Here is a 15,385-nt window from a genome sequence, read left to right on the forward strand (position 1 = left end):
GGGAAGTAACCTTATTGAAAGGAGTAGAGAGAATTTGACGTATATTAATCAACAAATAGCAGAAACAATGAAAAATACAATTTTCCTTACACGAGAGTAATGTCGCAAAATTTTGTGAACTGATCAACGCATGGGCGATTTCTGAGTACGAGTTATGGTAATGCAGTTTAAATCATAGTCGACTTAAGTGGGATATGGTACTCATGTGTCAAGTTGAAATATTTTTCCCAATGAATCGAATATTGTGGCAACCATATAATATCGAGGTTGCACTGTATTATAATTTAACACATCAAAATACTCATTTTGAGCTACAAAAAAAAAGTTAATGAATAAATTTGGAGCTTGATGTCTCCTTTCCAAATAACAGTAATGTTCCATGAAGACATGTTAGCATTTAACGATTATGCTTTTATCATTTTTATGTTATAGCAGGCTGTTTCGAATTATACCTGCACCATATTAAAAAAAAACCCCTTTGTGGAAAGTATGAACAAGTAATAAATATTTGCCTGATAGACATATTTGAAAAAGAAACCTACGATAATAAAGGCAAAGCTATGATTCCAGCAAAAGCAAGGGAAGGAGGGTCACGATTTTTCTTACTCTGAAACAGAGTTCCTCACTCAAAATTTGAAAATTTCCAAAAACCATTAGAAATTCATGTCTTTTCCTTATTCTTTATCGTTGGTGACCTCTTCGAATATTTAGGAAGTTTTGCATTTTTCTATTACCTTTCACTTGGCATTTTTTCCTTTTTGTTTCAAATTCATCACAAGTCATCTTTTTATAGAAAGTATTTGAGAATGCATCAGTAATAAAACATACACTGATATACGTGACTTCATAGTGTTATACATAAATGTTTTTCACATCTTTCTGATAGAAAAATTTCCCTTACAATCAATAAATTGCATGTTATTTCATGTGCTATTCTTATGCGACATGGAGTTAATTGATGTTAGTGGTGATTAAGGATATGCTACATACCTTCCAAATTACCACTACTAGCAGAAACATTTAAATCGTTGTCACTAGCAACAGATGATTTCATCATCTTTGGATTGGGAATCTACTATATGAAGAAACATACCACAGTCTTTGTTATTTATTAGTGTCCAATAATCTCAAATATCAAGGAAGTTCATTATATTAAATACTACACTCATGTCCATAAATTAAGGATAATGCCAGCTCCGGCAAATAAAGGTTCAGAAACAAAACAAACGTTACTTATTCATAAAGCCCATTTATTAAACAAAAGATAAAGAACAAAAACGATGGTGTATGTATGATACCATTCATAAAAACTACGATTTTTGCTCCCTGGAGCAATTGTAAAAAATATCTCCTTTACAAAAACTTACTATTACATGGTTGGTATGATGGTTAATAGATTGTATGTCACCCATGCGATGCAATAGTCCGTACAACGCCTAGGCATGCTGAGTATCAAATTATCGATCTGATCTTGGGGAAGATCACTCTACTCAGCAAGCAATACTCTCCGAAGTTCCGGTACACATGTATTAGGTGGTTGTTGGGCTGCAATTCGTCGGCCAAGCATGTCCCACACATGCTCTAGTGGATTCAAGTCAGGTGAGAATGCTGGCCATTCCATACGGGTTACATCCTCAGATTCAAGGCATTCGTTTACGATGTTTGCTCGGTGAGGACGGGCGTTGTCATCCATAAACACAAATTCTGCGCCCATATCACCCCTAACAAACGTACATGTTGTTCCAGAATGATGTCCCGATAAATTTGGGCTTTCATGGTTCCGGTTTGAACATGCAGATCTGTTCTGGAACCCAGTATAATTCCACCCCAAACGAGCAATGCTGCCCCACCGTAACGGTGTCGTCCAATGATGTTGTCTTGGTTGTAACGGGTACCTGGCGTTCTCCATGTGAAAGTCCGACGTGAATCAGACTGCAAGCTAAACCTGGACTCGTCGGAAAACATCACACAAGCCCACTGTGACGATGTCCACATTGCATGTTCTCTACTCCAGACTAATCGCTGCCGGCAGTGAGTTGCCGTGAGCGGAACACATCTGACAGGCCTGCGAGCATATAGACCAATATCTCACAAACATCTGTACACGGTTTGCCTTGAAACTGTGGTACCCGTGGGCTACAGATAGCTGACGAGACAGGTCGGATGCTGTGCTCCGTCTGCTTCTTATGGCAGTTACTGCCAAATACCGGTCTTCATTCGGCGTTGTAACTCGGGGGCGACCTGTACTGTAACGTCTACTGACATTTCCGTTATCTTGGAATCGTTGCCAAAGCCTAGAGATGACACTTTGGGCAATTCCAAGTTCCTCGGATACTTCCATCTGAGTACGCCGGTATAATTCTACCACATACAAAATCATCCACATGCGTCCTCTGTGTCATAACTATTCGCTTATGGCACTGAGCACCTTACAGAACTCTTGTGAACAATTTCACTTCTTTGCCACCATTCCTTATATACCCCCCTCTTACACTCTCGTCATTGTGACGTACTATCGGCATCATCTGGTGGCTTCCTGAAATTTGCATATCATTCTTGCAGATGTGTGTGATAATTCTACAGGTGAAATTTTTACTTTAGATTTCGATTTCCGTGTGATTCTGAATTATCCTTAATTTATGGACATGAGTGTATATAAGCTTGTTGTTTACACATTTCAAATACTCCTACCGGTTTCATATTCTTTTTCTCTCTGGCTTGTTTTGAAGTGTGGAACGGTGAAACACAAGAGTCCCTGTGTACAAAAACACATGGAGGAACCATCTGAATTGACCATAAGTAAAAAAATTTGTGACCTGTCTCGATGGATATGAAAGAGCAACTCCCTGGCAACCTAACAATCACGAACGTACTCCTCCCCTGTAATAATTGTTGTAATTATACGTGCAAAGTTACAAGGGAATCTAATTCTTAAGTCTGCTTCTAAAGGCTCTTGGAAGTCTTCATAGTGTGACTACACAACTATCTCTGGCAGATTGGCAGAAGTCGAGCAAACTGTCAGAGTATAACACTTGATCTTTGAAAGGCATCACCGATGGTCGAAGTGATTCAACAGTGGTACATCATAGAGACAGTTTCTCGAGACCTTACTGGGGGTAAACAATCCCACTTTCCTTATATAACGCCCGTTCCGCGCTTGTCGTTAGATAAGGAATTATCGTAAGGAACGTGCTAAGGAAAATTCCTTAAGCGGCACTCTCCCCTTTGCGTTGAGCATTGTCCTTAGGATCACGTGACGGGTTGCGGAGGAAAAAACCGGTCTTTCGGTTCATTCGTTCTTTTCTACGGTTCAGTTCACTATTCAACCAATCAACGTAAAGCAAAAAGTTTACAACTACTACTACGTATTAAAAATCAATATTTCGTCAACATTTGTGGCAACGATTGCTTTATTTACTTTAATTTCGCGCAATGTTTTTCTTTTTTTTACGTTACATTGCGCACAAGTTTCCTCGCATTTTTAATAACTTATAAGATATTTTAATAATTTTCTTACTGGACATATAAATTTGTTTTAGAGACAATTCAAGTTTTTTTAATAGAAATTTTATATAAATTACAATTTTTCTGAAAAGATAATTTTAATTTCTCATGACATTACATCATAGAGGTTAATACAGCAAGTATCATGTTCAATCATGGGGGAAAAATATAGATTTTCCAGCTCTATGAATTTAACGCTCATGTTTTAATGTTATAACGATTCTCACTTAGGAAAATGTATTGAGATTTCTTATTCTTCCATCAGGTCTTGACATGTTGGAACTGTAGCTATTTGCCCCATATACATGTTCGGCAAATATTATTTGATACTATATATTTCAATATTACTAGAACCATGTCATTCACCATATCTCGCAATAAAATTTTAATTTCTTTCCAATCGTTTTATTAAATTTTTTATCAACTGCAGTGAATCCTGCTTGTTTTTCAAGAAACACTCATGAGAAACTAAGGGAAAAGCTTTGGACAGAAAATTTTGATGAGTCGACAAAAATAAGTCATTCTAAATGGGAAGGTTATTATTCGTTTTGTGATTTCAGCTGCATTTAATCAAAAATAAATTATATAACTCTGGTTCAGATAAATCAAAACCAACACTTCATTCCACTGAGCTGTTTAAATCTTTGCATAGAAAACTGTTTTCTATGCAACTAATTCGCAAATTTATTGTAGTACAAAAATGTAACATTCATAAACATTTTTTCTAATTATAATCACAAAGAAAACACTCATTTTTTTGCTTATGATCATGGATAAATTTATTAGATAAATGTGTGAACAGTATTTCATACACATGTATGATTGCGACTGTGTATGAATATACATATAGGTGCTGGTTAAATGAGTTGCTTGAGAAACAAAAATTTCTAGTTTTACACTCGTAAGCCATAACTTGTGTCATTGCATTCAACATTTTTACCTGAAATGAAAAGGGTAAATTGTATGATAGTTTTGAGTATTGAACTTTGTGCACGCCATAAAAAATTCCAAAGATAAAAATTAAAAAGATTCAACTTACCTGCGGTATCTATGTTTAATCCATCAGTACATAAGTACACTTCATGAGCACCGATTTGTCTTCAACAGGTATGTAATGTCTTCATTTTGCGACTCTCGTTTCAGCAAATGGTCAAGAACCTAATAAGTATTTCAAATAGTATATAACAAAGTACCAATATATAAATAATAGTACCAAATAGTACCATATTTCAATGTATCAGCAGTGTGATGGAATAAAATATGTTAGTTGTCAACTAAAACAATTTCCCAACAAACTGCTAGTACTACTAAACCACATATACAAGTTCTGAGGAATTTCTAATTGACATGCCTTGGAAAGTGTTATGTGTATACATAAGTTTTTGTCTCCTTGGCAAATTAATTGCAATATATAAGGAATGCATGTTTCATGCACGACTTACTACCATCTATGTTTGATACTGAAAGCGATGATATGCGTTTGAATTTTTGTGCTCTAAGTACTATATTAAGGGTCAATCTGTTCTGTGGACAGATATATATATATATATACACACACATTTCAACCACCACGTTAGGCAATTTGTCTGTTGTAGTCTGTTTTATGTATATATATATTTGTTAAACAGGAGAAAAAATACACCTAGGAGCAATTACTAATGAATAACCTACCCTCAAGTGTCAATTGTACAATTTGAACAACTACATTGAACACTTGTAACAGTGTTCCTACTTAATAAGTATGACACAGTAGTACAATTATTTTCTGAAATTTCTCTACAGACCCATTAATATCAAGAATTCGTTCTTTATAATTTATTACGATTTATGCTTATGGAATAAATGCCTTGGGGGAAATCATCTGAAGGACCCCAAACTTTAAATCCTTCTCCGCCAGTGATTTTGAACAAGTTCATAAAACAAAATTGTACAAGCCAATTTTAAATACATTGTTTAATGCAAATGACATATATTATATTGTATTCATAGTTGCCGGAACCTAGGGGCTGAGGACATTTGAGCCCCCCAAATAATTTCTGAAAAAACAATGCACTACACCTTACCCCCTCCTGCATACGTACTCGAGTCACATATATACGGGACAACCAGCAAGTTTCAACCCCCTCAATGTTTTCATGTCTGCATCTCTGATTGTACTGTACAGTATATCGAAAGATTTAATACATAACTGATAATATTGAACATTTTTCAATCTGTGTCTGCAACCAACCGATCACTAAGAGTGCTGCAGTAATTTAATGCTTACAAGTTCTGCAGAGAATGTGGACATGGTGCATGTGTGGTTTGGTAGTGCAAATGAGGATTTTTTTTTTTTTTTATTTGGGTCCTTCAGAAACAACTCCCCGTGTTCCACAGAGTATACCACGAGGCTTACAAACGTAAGTAACAACAACAAACATATACGGTTCAAGAAACTCAAAATTTGCAATACAGCGTAATACAAAAGAAAGGAAAAATCAGATCAGTATGTACAATAACAATATACGAATGCACTTCAAAGCGCAATATTGCACCAGTGAATGCCATATGGTATCAATGAAAAAAAAAAAAAAAAAAAAAAAAAAAAAAAAATTCAATACACACACATGAATAGAAAAATATACGACCACACATAAGTATATATATATATCCACACATACACATATATATACACACACCAATACATACATACAAAGATAGTGAGAAAAAAAAAAAATAAATAAATAATAATAATAATAACAATAATAATAATAATAATTAGTACTTAAATGGAAATTTTGATTAATTATTCAAGAATCGAAAACAGCACTTGCAAGGAAAATGAGAATGTACACATTGTATATACAAAAAATAAAATAGAAACCAATTATTTTTTCGCAAAGATATTTTGTACATATATTTTTAGAATGCGAAGGACTTCCTTTGATTTGACCAAATCGGACAATGCAGGCGGCCAAGAAATAGACAGTTTCTTAAGTTCTTTTCTGAAATGAACCCTCTCCTTCGTTAGATTTTTGCACGACAGAAGAAGATGCATAGGATCTTCTTCATTGGTTCCACATATACACAGCGAACTACTGGCAAGTTTCATTCTCGCGAGATAACTTTGAAAATTCCCATGCCCAGTAATAAATTGGGTCAGATGGAAATTTGTGGAGAAATGGTAACACTTCCTTCTCGCCGGAATCGAAGGGAAGAATTTCTTTACCGGCCTGGCATTTTTGGAACTGACATACTCTGTGTTCCACTGATGGATTGATTTGTGTCGATACACATATTTATAGTGAGATTTTGGGACTTTCACATTTTCTATGACATTAAGAAGTGTAGCAGACCGTGCGAGATCATCTGCCCTCTCATTCCCAGTGATGCCACAGTGACTTCGAACATGTGTGAAATCGATTATATATTTTTTCTTTTTAAGATCATTTATAAGACATTGTGTCTCCACCACAAGTTTTTCTGTAGAATTTATATCTTGTAGACTTTGCAAAGAAGAGAGAGAATCTGAACATATCAGCGCGCTATTATTATCGTTTCCAACACAAAATGAAATCCACTTGGTGGCAAGATTCAAGCAGAGGAGCTCGGCTTGAAAAACAGAACAGTTATTTTCTAATCTGAATTGGCGAAACAGGAGCTCATTCTCTTGCTTATAAGCAACGTAAGCGAGACCCACTTTGCCATCAATTTTACTGCCATCAGTGTAACAGATGAGATCGTACAAATGAGGATTTGCGTGCAATTTTTGACAGAAGTATGTAATTGGTCAGGTATTTCTAATTCTGGAGGGGGGAGGGCTCAGAAAAATTACTCGGCCTGGGGGTCTATGCAGCACCTCCTAGAGATAGTTGGTGCTGGTCTACGACACTCTTTAGATGGCACGAAAATATGTGCTAACACAGAAATATAAAATGTGACCTTATCAATATAGTCCAACCATAATTCATTATCATGATACATGTTTATATATATATGAACGAATTAACATTTGTGAATATAGCTTGCATACATGATCATCTCCCTATCTGTACATAGAGCCGGGAGGGGGGGGGGAACAATCGCCTCGGGCAGAAAAATTTAGGGGAGCGGCAATTTTAGGTGGGAACAAAAAACACCGTTGTAAAATTGTCGAATTTTAAAGTTGCAGAGGCGGAAAAATTATGTTTGCCCCGGGGAGCAAAAATCCCAGTTACGGCCCTGTGAGTACATATTATACGAGGTCGGTCGGTAGGATTTTTTCTCCCAAAGCCTCGAGTATGTATAAAGCATCAATATTCATTTAAAATGAGTGAAATGTCATGTTAAGAAAAATAAAAAAAATGGATTTCATATCATAAGTTAGCCTACCTTCCACTCAACAGCAACTCTTGTCTTCGTCTTTGGCTCAAGCTCCTCGCATAGCTGGCTGTATTTTTCGTTTAGCCTATATATAATTTTTTTTACATTAAATGCGTGCATCAAGCATTAATCTCGCGGAAAAACAGGAGGAGAATTGTTTGAATCGAACATATATCTTCCATCCAAGCACACATCGCGCCGCCATTACAGAGAAAAAGTTGTCGTTACGAGCTAACGAGAGGGGCTTCGTTGTCGTTATCGTTGTTGTTATACAAGGAAAAAATAATTTCCTTATTTAGGGAAAGGCGAGCGGGGAGTGCGGAAATTTTCCCTTTTTCGTTAAATAACGACAAACAGCGCGCGTAAGGAAAAAACTGGTTCTAAGGACAGCGGGATTGTTCACCCCCTGTATCCGTAGATTTGCCGATCAGGAAGCTAGTTTAATTCGTTGATGGAGGATAGATGTCGTTGAATCTCGACCGTGTTTGGTGCTGAGCAGATATGAAATCAGGAACGCTTCCTCAGGGTTCATAAATAGCTTGTTGAGAATCTGGCTTGAAATGTGGTTTACATACCTGTAAGATGATAGAAAAGAGCCTTTATAAATTTTTATGGCGTTAAATCAGTTTATTTTGAAAATATAATTTTATTATGATTACAAATTTTTTTCTCTCTCTACTATCACAAGATTTCCTACTTGTAGGTACATCTTGAAACAATAAGTTTTATAAAAAATATTTTTGAAAATATCGAAGCATAAAACATTAAAACTGTTTCATAATATTCACAATGTTGAAAGTATATGACAAATTTTCATAATGATTTATGTTCTTTAAAAAAAATTGAAAATTAAGAAAGGAAAAAAAATTCCCAAGGTGAACAATTCTCCTTTATTAATGCATGCCTAATTTTCATTGAGTTCATTGCCAGTAAGAAATTGAACTAATGTTAAAATTATGTAAAGATAAAATAAGAAAATTTTTTCAAATGGACAAAAAATTGAGTAATATGTGAAACATGTTATCTAAACACAAATGCTGTACCTCATCTGTTCAATTTTGAACAATGATCAGTTTTTAATTATTGGAGTTGGATTAATAAAACAACAACAGAAAAAAAGTTAAATAAACTTTCATTTGTTGTTAGGAGAAAGTTTGTTGATTTAAGTTATTTAAAAGATTTAAGTTTGTTGTTACGGAAAAAAATATATTATAGTATATACCATATTGATATATATTATATCATAAAAAAATCAGCGATTTTGCACTTTCGACATGGAATAGCCTTCAACATTATCATAAAACTAGTGAACTAATGCTCTTATAACCAGAAAAATTCAAGAAAATTTTATTAAGTAATACAAGAACGTTCTTACCTTACTATTGCTGGTAATTTTGAAAACCTTTCGATGGCATGTTATTTCTCGGCATCTGAGCACGGCGATTTTTGGATCATTCCTTCAATTTAATTTATAATTCGGCACGACTATCGTGAATGGCATCAGAAATATATAAAAATACAAATTCGAAAAAACTGAGCGTTAAAATAAAATTATAAAAACACGTGCGAAGCAGAGATGAAGAACAAACAAACGCGTTCAATCGTGCTTCGCTGAGTAGGGTGATGGAGGAACAATAGCACTACTCTTGCTGACGTCACAGCATTCCTGATCACGTGTGCAGAGGCCGGTTATCTAGGTGGTCGTGTCAACACCTACTAGAGAATTTTCAAGGCCGCAACACGAGCTCGTGACGTCACTAAACTTAGGCGACTGCTTGCGCTACGCACTGTGGAATCGACTTGATATATGTACCGTACTCATTTATTATTCCGCGAGTAAAATTGGTGCTGTGAAATATTTCTGCCTTAACGTTTTACTAGATGAATTTAGGTTATATATATTTATATTTTTTTATTTTAATCATCCCCCCCCTCCCCATTTTTCAGTTCAGATAAAAATACAAAAAATTCCCTGTACTTGTCTAGGTTCACAGAACCATTGAAATTATCCTTTTCCTCCTTGAAAATGGGTTTTAGGAAAATAAATTTATAACTTAAATATGAATATTTTTTTTCTCAATCAAGTTTCATATCACACACCTACAGAGAAAAAAAAAATCAACAGAAAGTGGAAGTTTTTTTTAAATTAATATTTTCAAATATATTTTACGAATTGGGAAAACATTATCTGCTTAAACATTGTCTTCTCAAACAATTTAAGCAATAATTTAAAAATTTCCTTCAAATGTTTTTCATTACACACAAGCAAGAATTTTAATATTCAAAAGCTAATAAAATGGTTCTTAATAACAGTAAAGGAGAACAAGATAACTTTCATTAAACTTTATTTACAAAATTATATACACTTTATTTACAAAATTATATACACTTTATTTACAAAATTATATACACTTTATTTACAAAATTATATACACTTTATTTACAAAATTATATACACTTTATTTACAAAATTATATACACTTTATTTACAAAATTATATACACTTTATTTACAAAATTATATACACTTTATTTACAAAATTATATACACTTTATTTACAAAATTATATACACTTTATTTACAAAATTATATACACTTTATTTACAAAATTATATACACTTTATTTACAAAATTATATACACTTTATTTACAAAATTATATACACTTTATTTACAAAATTATATACACTTTATTTACAAAATTATATACACTTTATTTACAAAATTATATACACTTTATTTACAAAATTATATACACTTTATTTACAAAATTATATACACTTTATTTACAAAATTATATACACTTTATTTACAAAATTATATACACTTTATTTACAAAATTATATACACTTTATTAAAAAATATTATATTTCATAAACAATTGTATCGCACAAACCATCAAATTCCTTTATATTTTTGTAAAAGTTTGTAATTTTCTTCTTTTACGCTGAGCCATTAAAGATATGGAATCATTTACTTTTTTTGCAGTAATTTTTCAAAAATACATTTGTAGCTCGTTTTATTACAGAAATTGCTATTAAATCTGCAGAATGACCACTGCCACATGTATCCATTGGTATCTCAACTTCATACGATCTTAAAATATGCATTGTTACATCGCAACAAATTTTGCGTTTATTTTTCACTTTGAGAAATTCCGTTTCACAAACTGTTAACAATTTCGAAACAACAACATAATTATAGTAAACAATAGTTATAATAACATCATTAGGATATTTTAAACCACCTCGGTCTAAATTTTTTATTAGAGCAAAAGCTTTATCTTGCTCGGCCAATAACTTTTCGGTCAAGAGCACTTCTTTGCAAACAAGAAATTGAAGTTTTTTTAGCACAGCATGGATACAATAGCCTGCTATATATGTAATAGATGGAATGAAAATTTTTAATTCTTCCATGTCATTAGATGAAATGGAAATTTCATTTGAAAGTATTTTACTTACATTTGGCTCATCATTTTCTATTTGATCACAACTATGCCCCTCATCAACATCATCAATACCCACATTACAGACACCATATGTACTGGACTTCAAAGTCAGTGGTAGAAGGGACTGTAGCCTTAGTTTTTTTTCCACTTCATATACTTGTGCCAATGACACATGATATTGGGAACCAGCCAGCTGACGATAACGACCAAAACGGTCTTCCAGAGCATCAGTCTGGAATTTAGCTGGTAAAATAAAAATAAAATAAAATAAAAAATAAAAAAAATACCGAGTTCATCATTACAATAATTGGCCATTTCAGTAATAGCATAGGTAGAATGCTTCAAGGCAAGTTGTGTTTCTTTGGTAAAACCATCACATTGAGAATTACTCTCCCAACATTCCAACCAATGTAGGAAATCATTTAAGAATCTCAAACGTGTATCTCCAGCTTTATTGGTCAGTGGCTTTTGAAATTCATTAAGTTTATGCGAGCCTAGAAATAATGTTTTCACATTCATAATTTCCCACCAAGAACAAATTATATCAATGAAATCTGCAGTATCATTTGCACTTTGTATGTCGTAAGCTTCACTTGCCACTTTCAACCCAGCAGCAACATGCCGGTTTATAACCTGAAGTGCTAATTTTACACTTTGCTTCTCTATGTTTGAAGGAAATAAAGATTTTGTAGTGAGGGTATGTGCATGCTTAACATTAGAATCTGACTCCATGTCATGCAATTTTCTAATAGCTGCAAATGAAGCATACTTAAGGGAACTTCCATTGCAGTTACATTCACCATCTGAACAATTGAATGAGAACTTTGGATAATGCATGCAAATGCCAGGAGTTTTCTGGTTCAACCAGTTGTTACGCATGCATTTCAATATATGAACACAATCAATAATGAAAAAAAGGGGACGTTCAGCATCACATGGGTGCGGATAGCAAATGCTTAGCTGTGGAGGAGATGTTAAAAGTGAGATGGATTTTTTATTAATAGCATTGTTATCAGTGCTAATACACATAACGCGAAATCCAACACTTTCCCACCCTTTTATTACTTTCAATATTATCCCATTTAATATGTCAGCTGATATTTTTGAAACCGGAAGTATATGTACAACATCTTTGTAATTAGATCTTATACTCTGCACCATGAATGTGAAGGCCGAGTTTTCCACTTTATCACTATCGTGTGAAAATCCAATAATACTCCCACCTTTATATTCCAGGAAAGGTTTTATATGGATTTCATCAATCATTAAATTGACATATTTATCCTTATCATCCAAGTAAGTTATTTTTTCCTTCACATATTTTAAAAATGTGTCTGCCAACTGCTCATGGTGGGGATCAGTTTGGAATTTTGAGCATAACCTTTTCAAAGTGAATGGGTGGGGTAATACAAAATATCCACTATTTCTGATGAAGCGATAAGCATGTGGTGATATTGAAAAAACCAATGAACAAAAAATTAACAATGAAGATGAATAACGTCGTTGAGTTGAGCAAGATGAATTGATTAATGACAACTGTTCTAATAAGAAATCGACAACATAGTCATTGTCTTCTTTCAACCCCTTCAAATTTTCAACAACATTTTTTGCCAACTTAATTATGGAATCAAACTTACAACTCTCTTTCGGGCAAACTATGAGTTTGGTAACTTCTTTTAAAAGAGCAATTATTTCAAAAATATTTTCCATTTTTCGAGGAAACTGTTTGCCATTCACATCATTGAGTACCAAGTTATTATGATACACTGATACACTCGAATTTTGGTCGATAGTCACACAATAAGAAACTGCAGGGCATGGAAATACACTCAGATGTACAAACAAAGCCATATCGTTTTTGAAAATAACATCATATTCCTGTGGAACATTTACCTTTTCCAATAGCTTTTGAAGGTCTTCCACAGATTTGAAGTGGTTTTTGTTTTTATAGTCATTTTCAGAAATGACACTTTGAGCTATGCCTTCTTGAAGATGATCATTTTCGAGCCTCGTTCTTCTTGCATCAGGATCTTCTCGACAGCTTTTGTTCGATGACAAATACTTTGGGCATCCTGGAAATATTGATGGTACGGCTCCTTCACAAGGTCGAGGTTGTGAGAGCTTGACGACCAGTTTCTTGCCAGAGGCTGGATCATAATGTTGAGCGACTCTTCTAATGTCATTTTCACTGAAATGTAATTCACACACCTGTGTAAGAAAAAAAGAATTTTACTTGGCAATCTACTGATTTACAAGGATTCATTAAAATATCAATTAAATCATACGATAAATATGCCTGATGAGGATCATGATAAGATAATGAAGCACTATAGTCAGCTTTGACAAAAATTGTTTGCTCCAAAAAAACCAAATTTTAAAAAAAAAATTCAATATTTTATTTTTCCTAAATTTCGAGTCGAATCGAAAATTTCAACTTTGCAGGGCGTTTTCCTCTGTGTTGGGAATAAATAGAATAACTTTCCTTCGGGGGTCATGAATTCTAATACAACTGTCACATATTAAAAAGAAATGTGATAAACATATGGGTATTAATCAAGAAACTATACATAATAAAAAATTAGACAACCATAATTTTTTATGGGCAGTATATTTATGTTTTATCATAATTATTGGTGTTTAATTGCTCTTATTGGGTTGCTGTATTTGTGGAGTAATTGGCCTGTCAAAATACTGATACTTTGTGGTTGCTGTAATATATATTTAACATCCATATTTTTTTAAGGGCAGCTTTTGTCAGCCACCTCATTGGACATTTTGTCTGTTGTGGTATTTGTAATAGGGGGTATCAAATATTTTTCATAACAGTAATAGTTCTCAGTTTTTAAATTATAGGCAATATTATTAAGCTCTGAAGATCTGTCTTTAAAACATACTAAAAATCTCATTTGGCATACCAATGACATCAAATTCTACCAATTGTTTCCCCCCCCCCAAAAAAAAAAAAACTCCATCACATTTGTTTAAATATTAATGTGTAAATAATATGAACCAATCTTCACTTTACTGGTATTACATCACACATGTTAAAAAATAATTATATTCAAAATTGCTTCAAACATTAGTCTGATTTAAATCAGAAATTTTTCGTTAGCAAATGTTCATTAGCAAATTGATTATTCAAATCAGTATTTTTAGCTTCAGTTACTTGTATCAAATTTCGGGAATAAAAAAGAAAATTCTACAATATGCAATATGTATTATTTGTTTCTAAAATCTGGCAATTACGTAATTCCAATATTCAAAAATAATTTTAGTTATGCACTTACCTTGTGATTCTCTGTCGGAACGAAGTCTTTTCTTGGAATGGCTGAAAGCCAACGCTTCCTCAACATGGCATTCTCCGGGAATGAAAATACTGATACTTTGGGACCTTTAACATAGTTTCCCCGACAATAAGGTACACAACATTTATATGGCATGATTGTTAAATTTTTTTAGGTGTTCAAATTCACAGAAACGAATAAAAAAGAACGATTTTAAGAGCTTCGTTTTCGCACATGTCTGACAATAACAACGTGGAAGATACAAGGTAGAAGCCAAGCAACGTGCTTTGTTGGCGAGAAAACAGCGTGCCTACATACGTTGAAGAAAAATAGCTTTTTATCACTTGGCGCGTTTTTTCGAATAACTAATGGCTTGTCGTAGGCTGATGGCAACCATTCCATTTAATTCTTCGGCCTAACTATGCTACGTCACAACTACTTTTGGGTTACCGTGTACAGGCCTTGTTTTCTAGTGGGTGTTGATCGTGTCCGGGTACCAAAGCCGCTTGCAAGTTGAGTCATCTAATCTTAATGCAGGTTTGCCGGGTACGCTTCGACATCTCTTTGAGTTGTGAAGCGGGCAAAGAAGCCCCTCTCGTTAGCTCGTAACGACAACTTTTTTCTCTGTAATAGCTGCGTGATGTGTGCTCGAGTGCAAGCTATTTTCGATTCAAAAAAAATTCTCCTCGTGTTTTTCCGTGCTGTTAATGCTTGATACACGCATTTAATGTAAAAAAAGAAAATATATATAGGTTAACGAAAAATACAGCCAGCTATGCGAGGAGCTTGAGCCAAAGACGAATACAAGA

At 33.8% G+C, this 15,385-nt stretch overlaps 1 protein-coding gene and 1 long non-coding RNA gene across 2 annotated transcripts; both read right to left on the bottom strand.

The window, feature by feature from the left end:
- Nucleotides 1–4,286: 4,286 nt before the first annotated feature.
- LOC149080437 (uncharacterized) lies at nt 4,287–8,392 on the bottom strand. The gene is made up of 3 exons (XR_016193577.1): nt 7,855–8,392; nt 4,544–4,662; nt 4,287–4,444 (listed from the first exon to the last, which is right to left on the bottom strand). It is a non-coding gene; the product is annotated as an uncharacterized LOC149080437 (long non-coding RNA).
- Nucleotides 8,393–10,739: 2,347 nt separating this feature from the next.
- On the bottom strand, nt 10,740–15,124 carry LOC149080438 (uncharacterized). The gene is made up of 2 exons (XM_089239553.1): nt 14,580–15,124; nt 10,740–13,500 (listed from the first exon to the last, which is right to left on the bottom strand). The coding sequence occupies exons 1-2, from the start codon at nt 14,730–14,732 to the stop codon at nt 11,425–11,427; spliced, it is 2,229 nt and encodes a 742-aa protein (XP_089095679.1). The 5' UTR covers nt 14,733–15,124; the 3' UTR covers nt 10,740–11,424.
- Between the last annotated feature and the right edge of the window lie 261 nt (nt 15,125–15,385).

Source organism: Pholcus phalangioides, unplaced genomic scaffold, assembly GCF_987345545.1.
Source record: "Pholcus phalangioides strain wild (caught in Gottingen) unplaced genomic scaffold, Ppha-v1.0 ptg000011l_1, whole genome shotgun sequence".
NCBI classification, from domain to species: Eukaryota; Metazoa; Arthropoda; class Arachnida; order Araneae; family Pholcidae; genus Pholcus; species Pholcus phalangioides.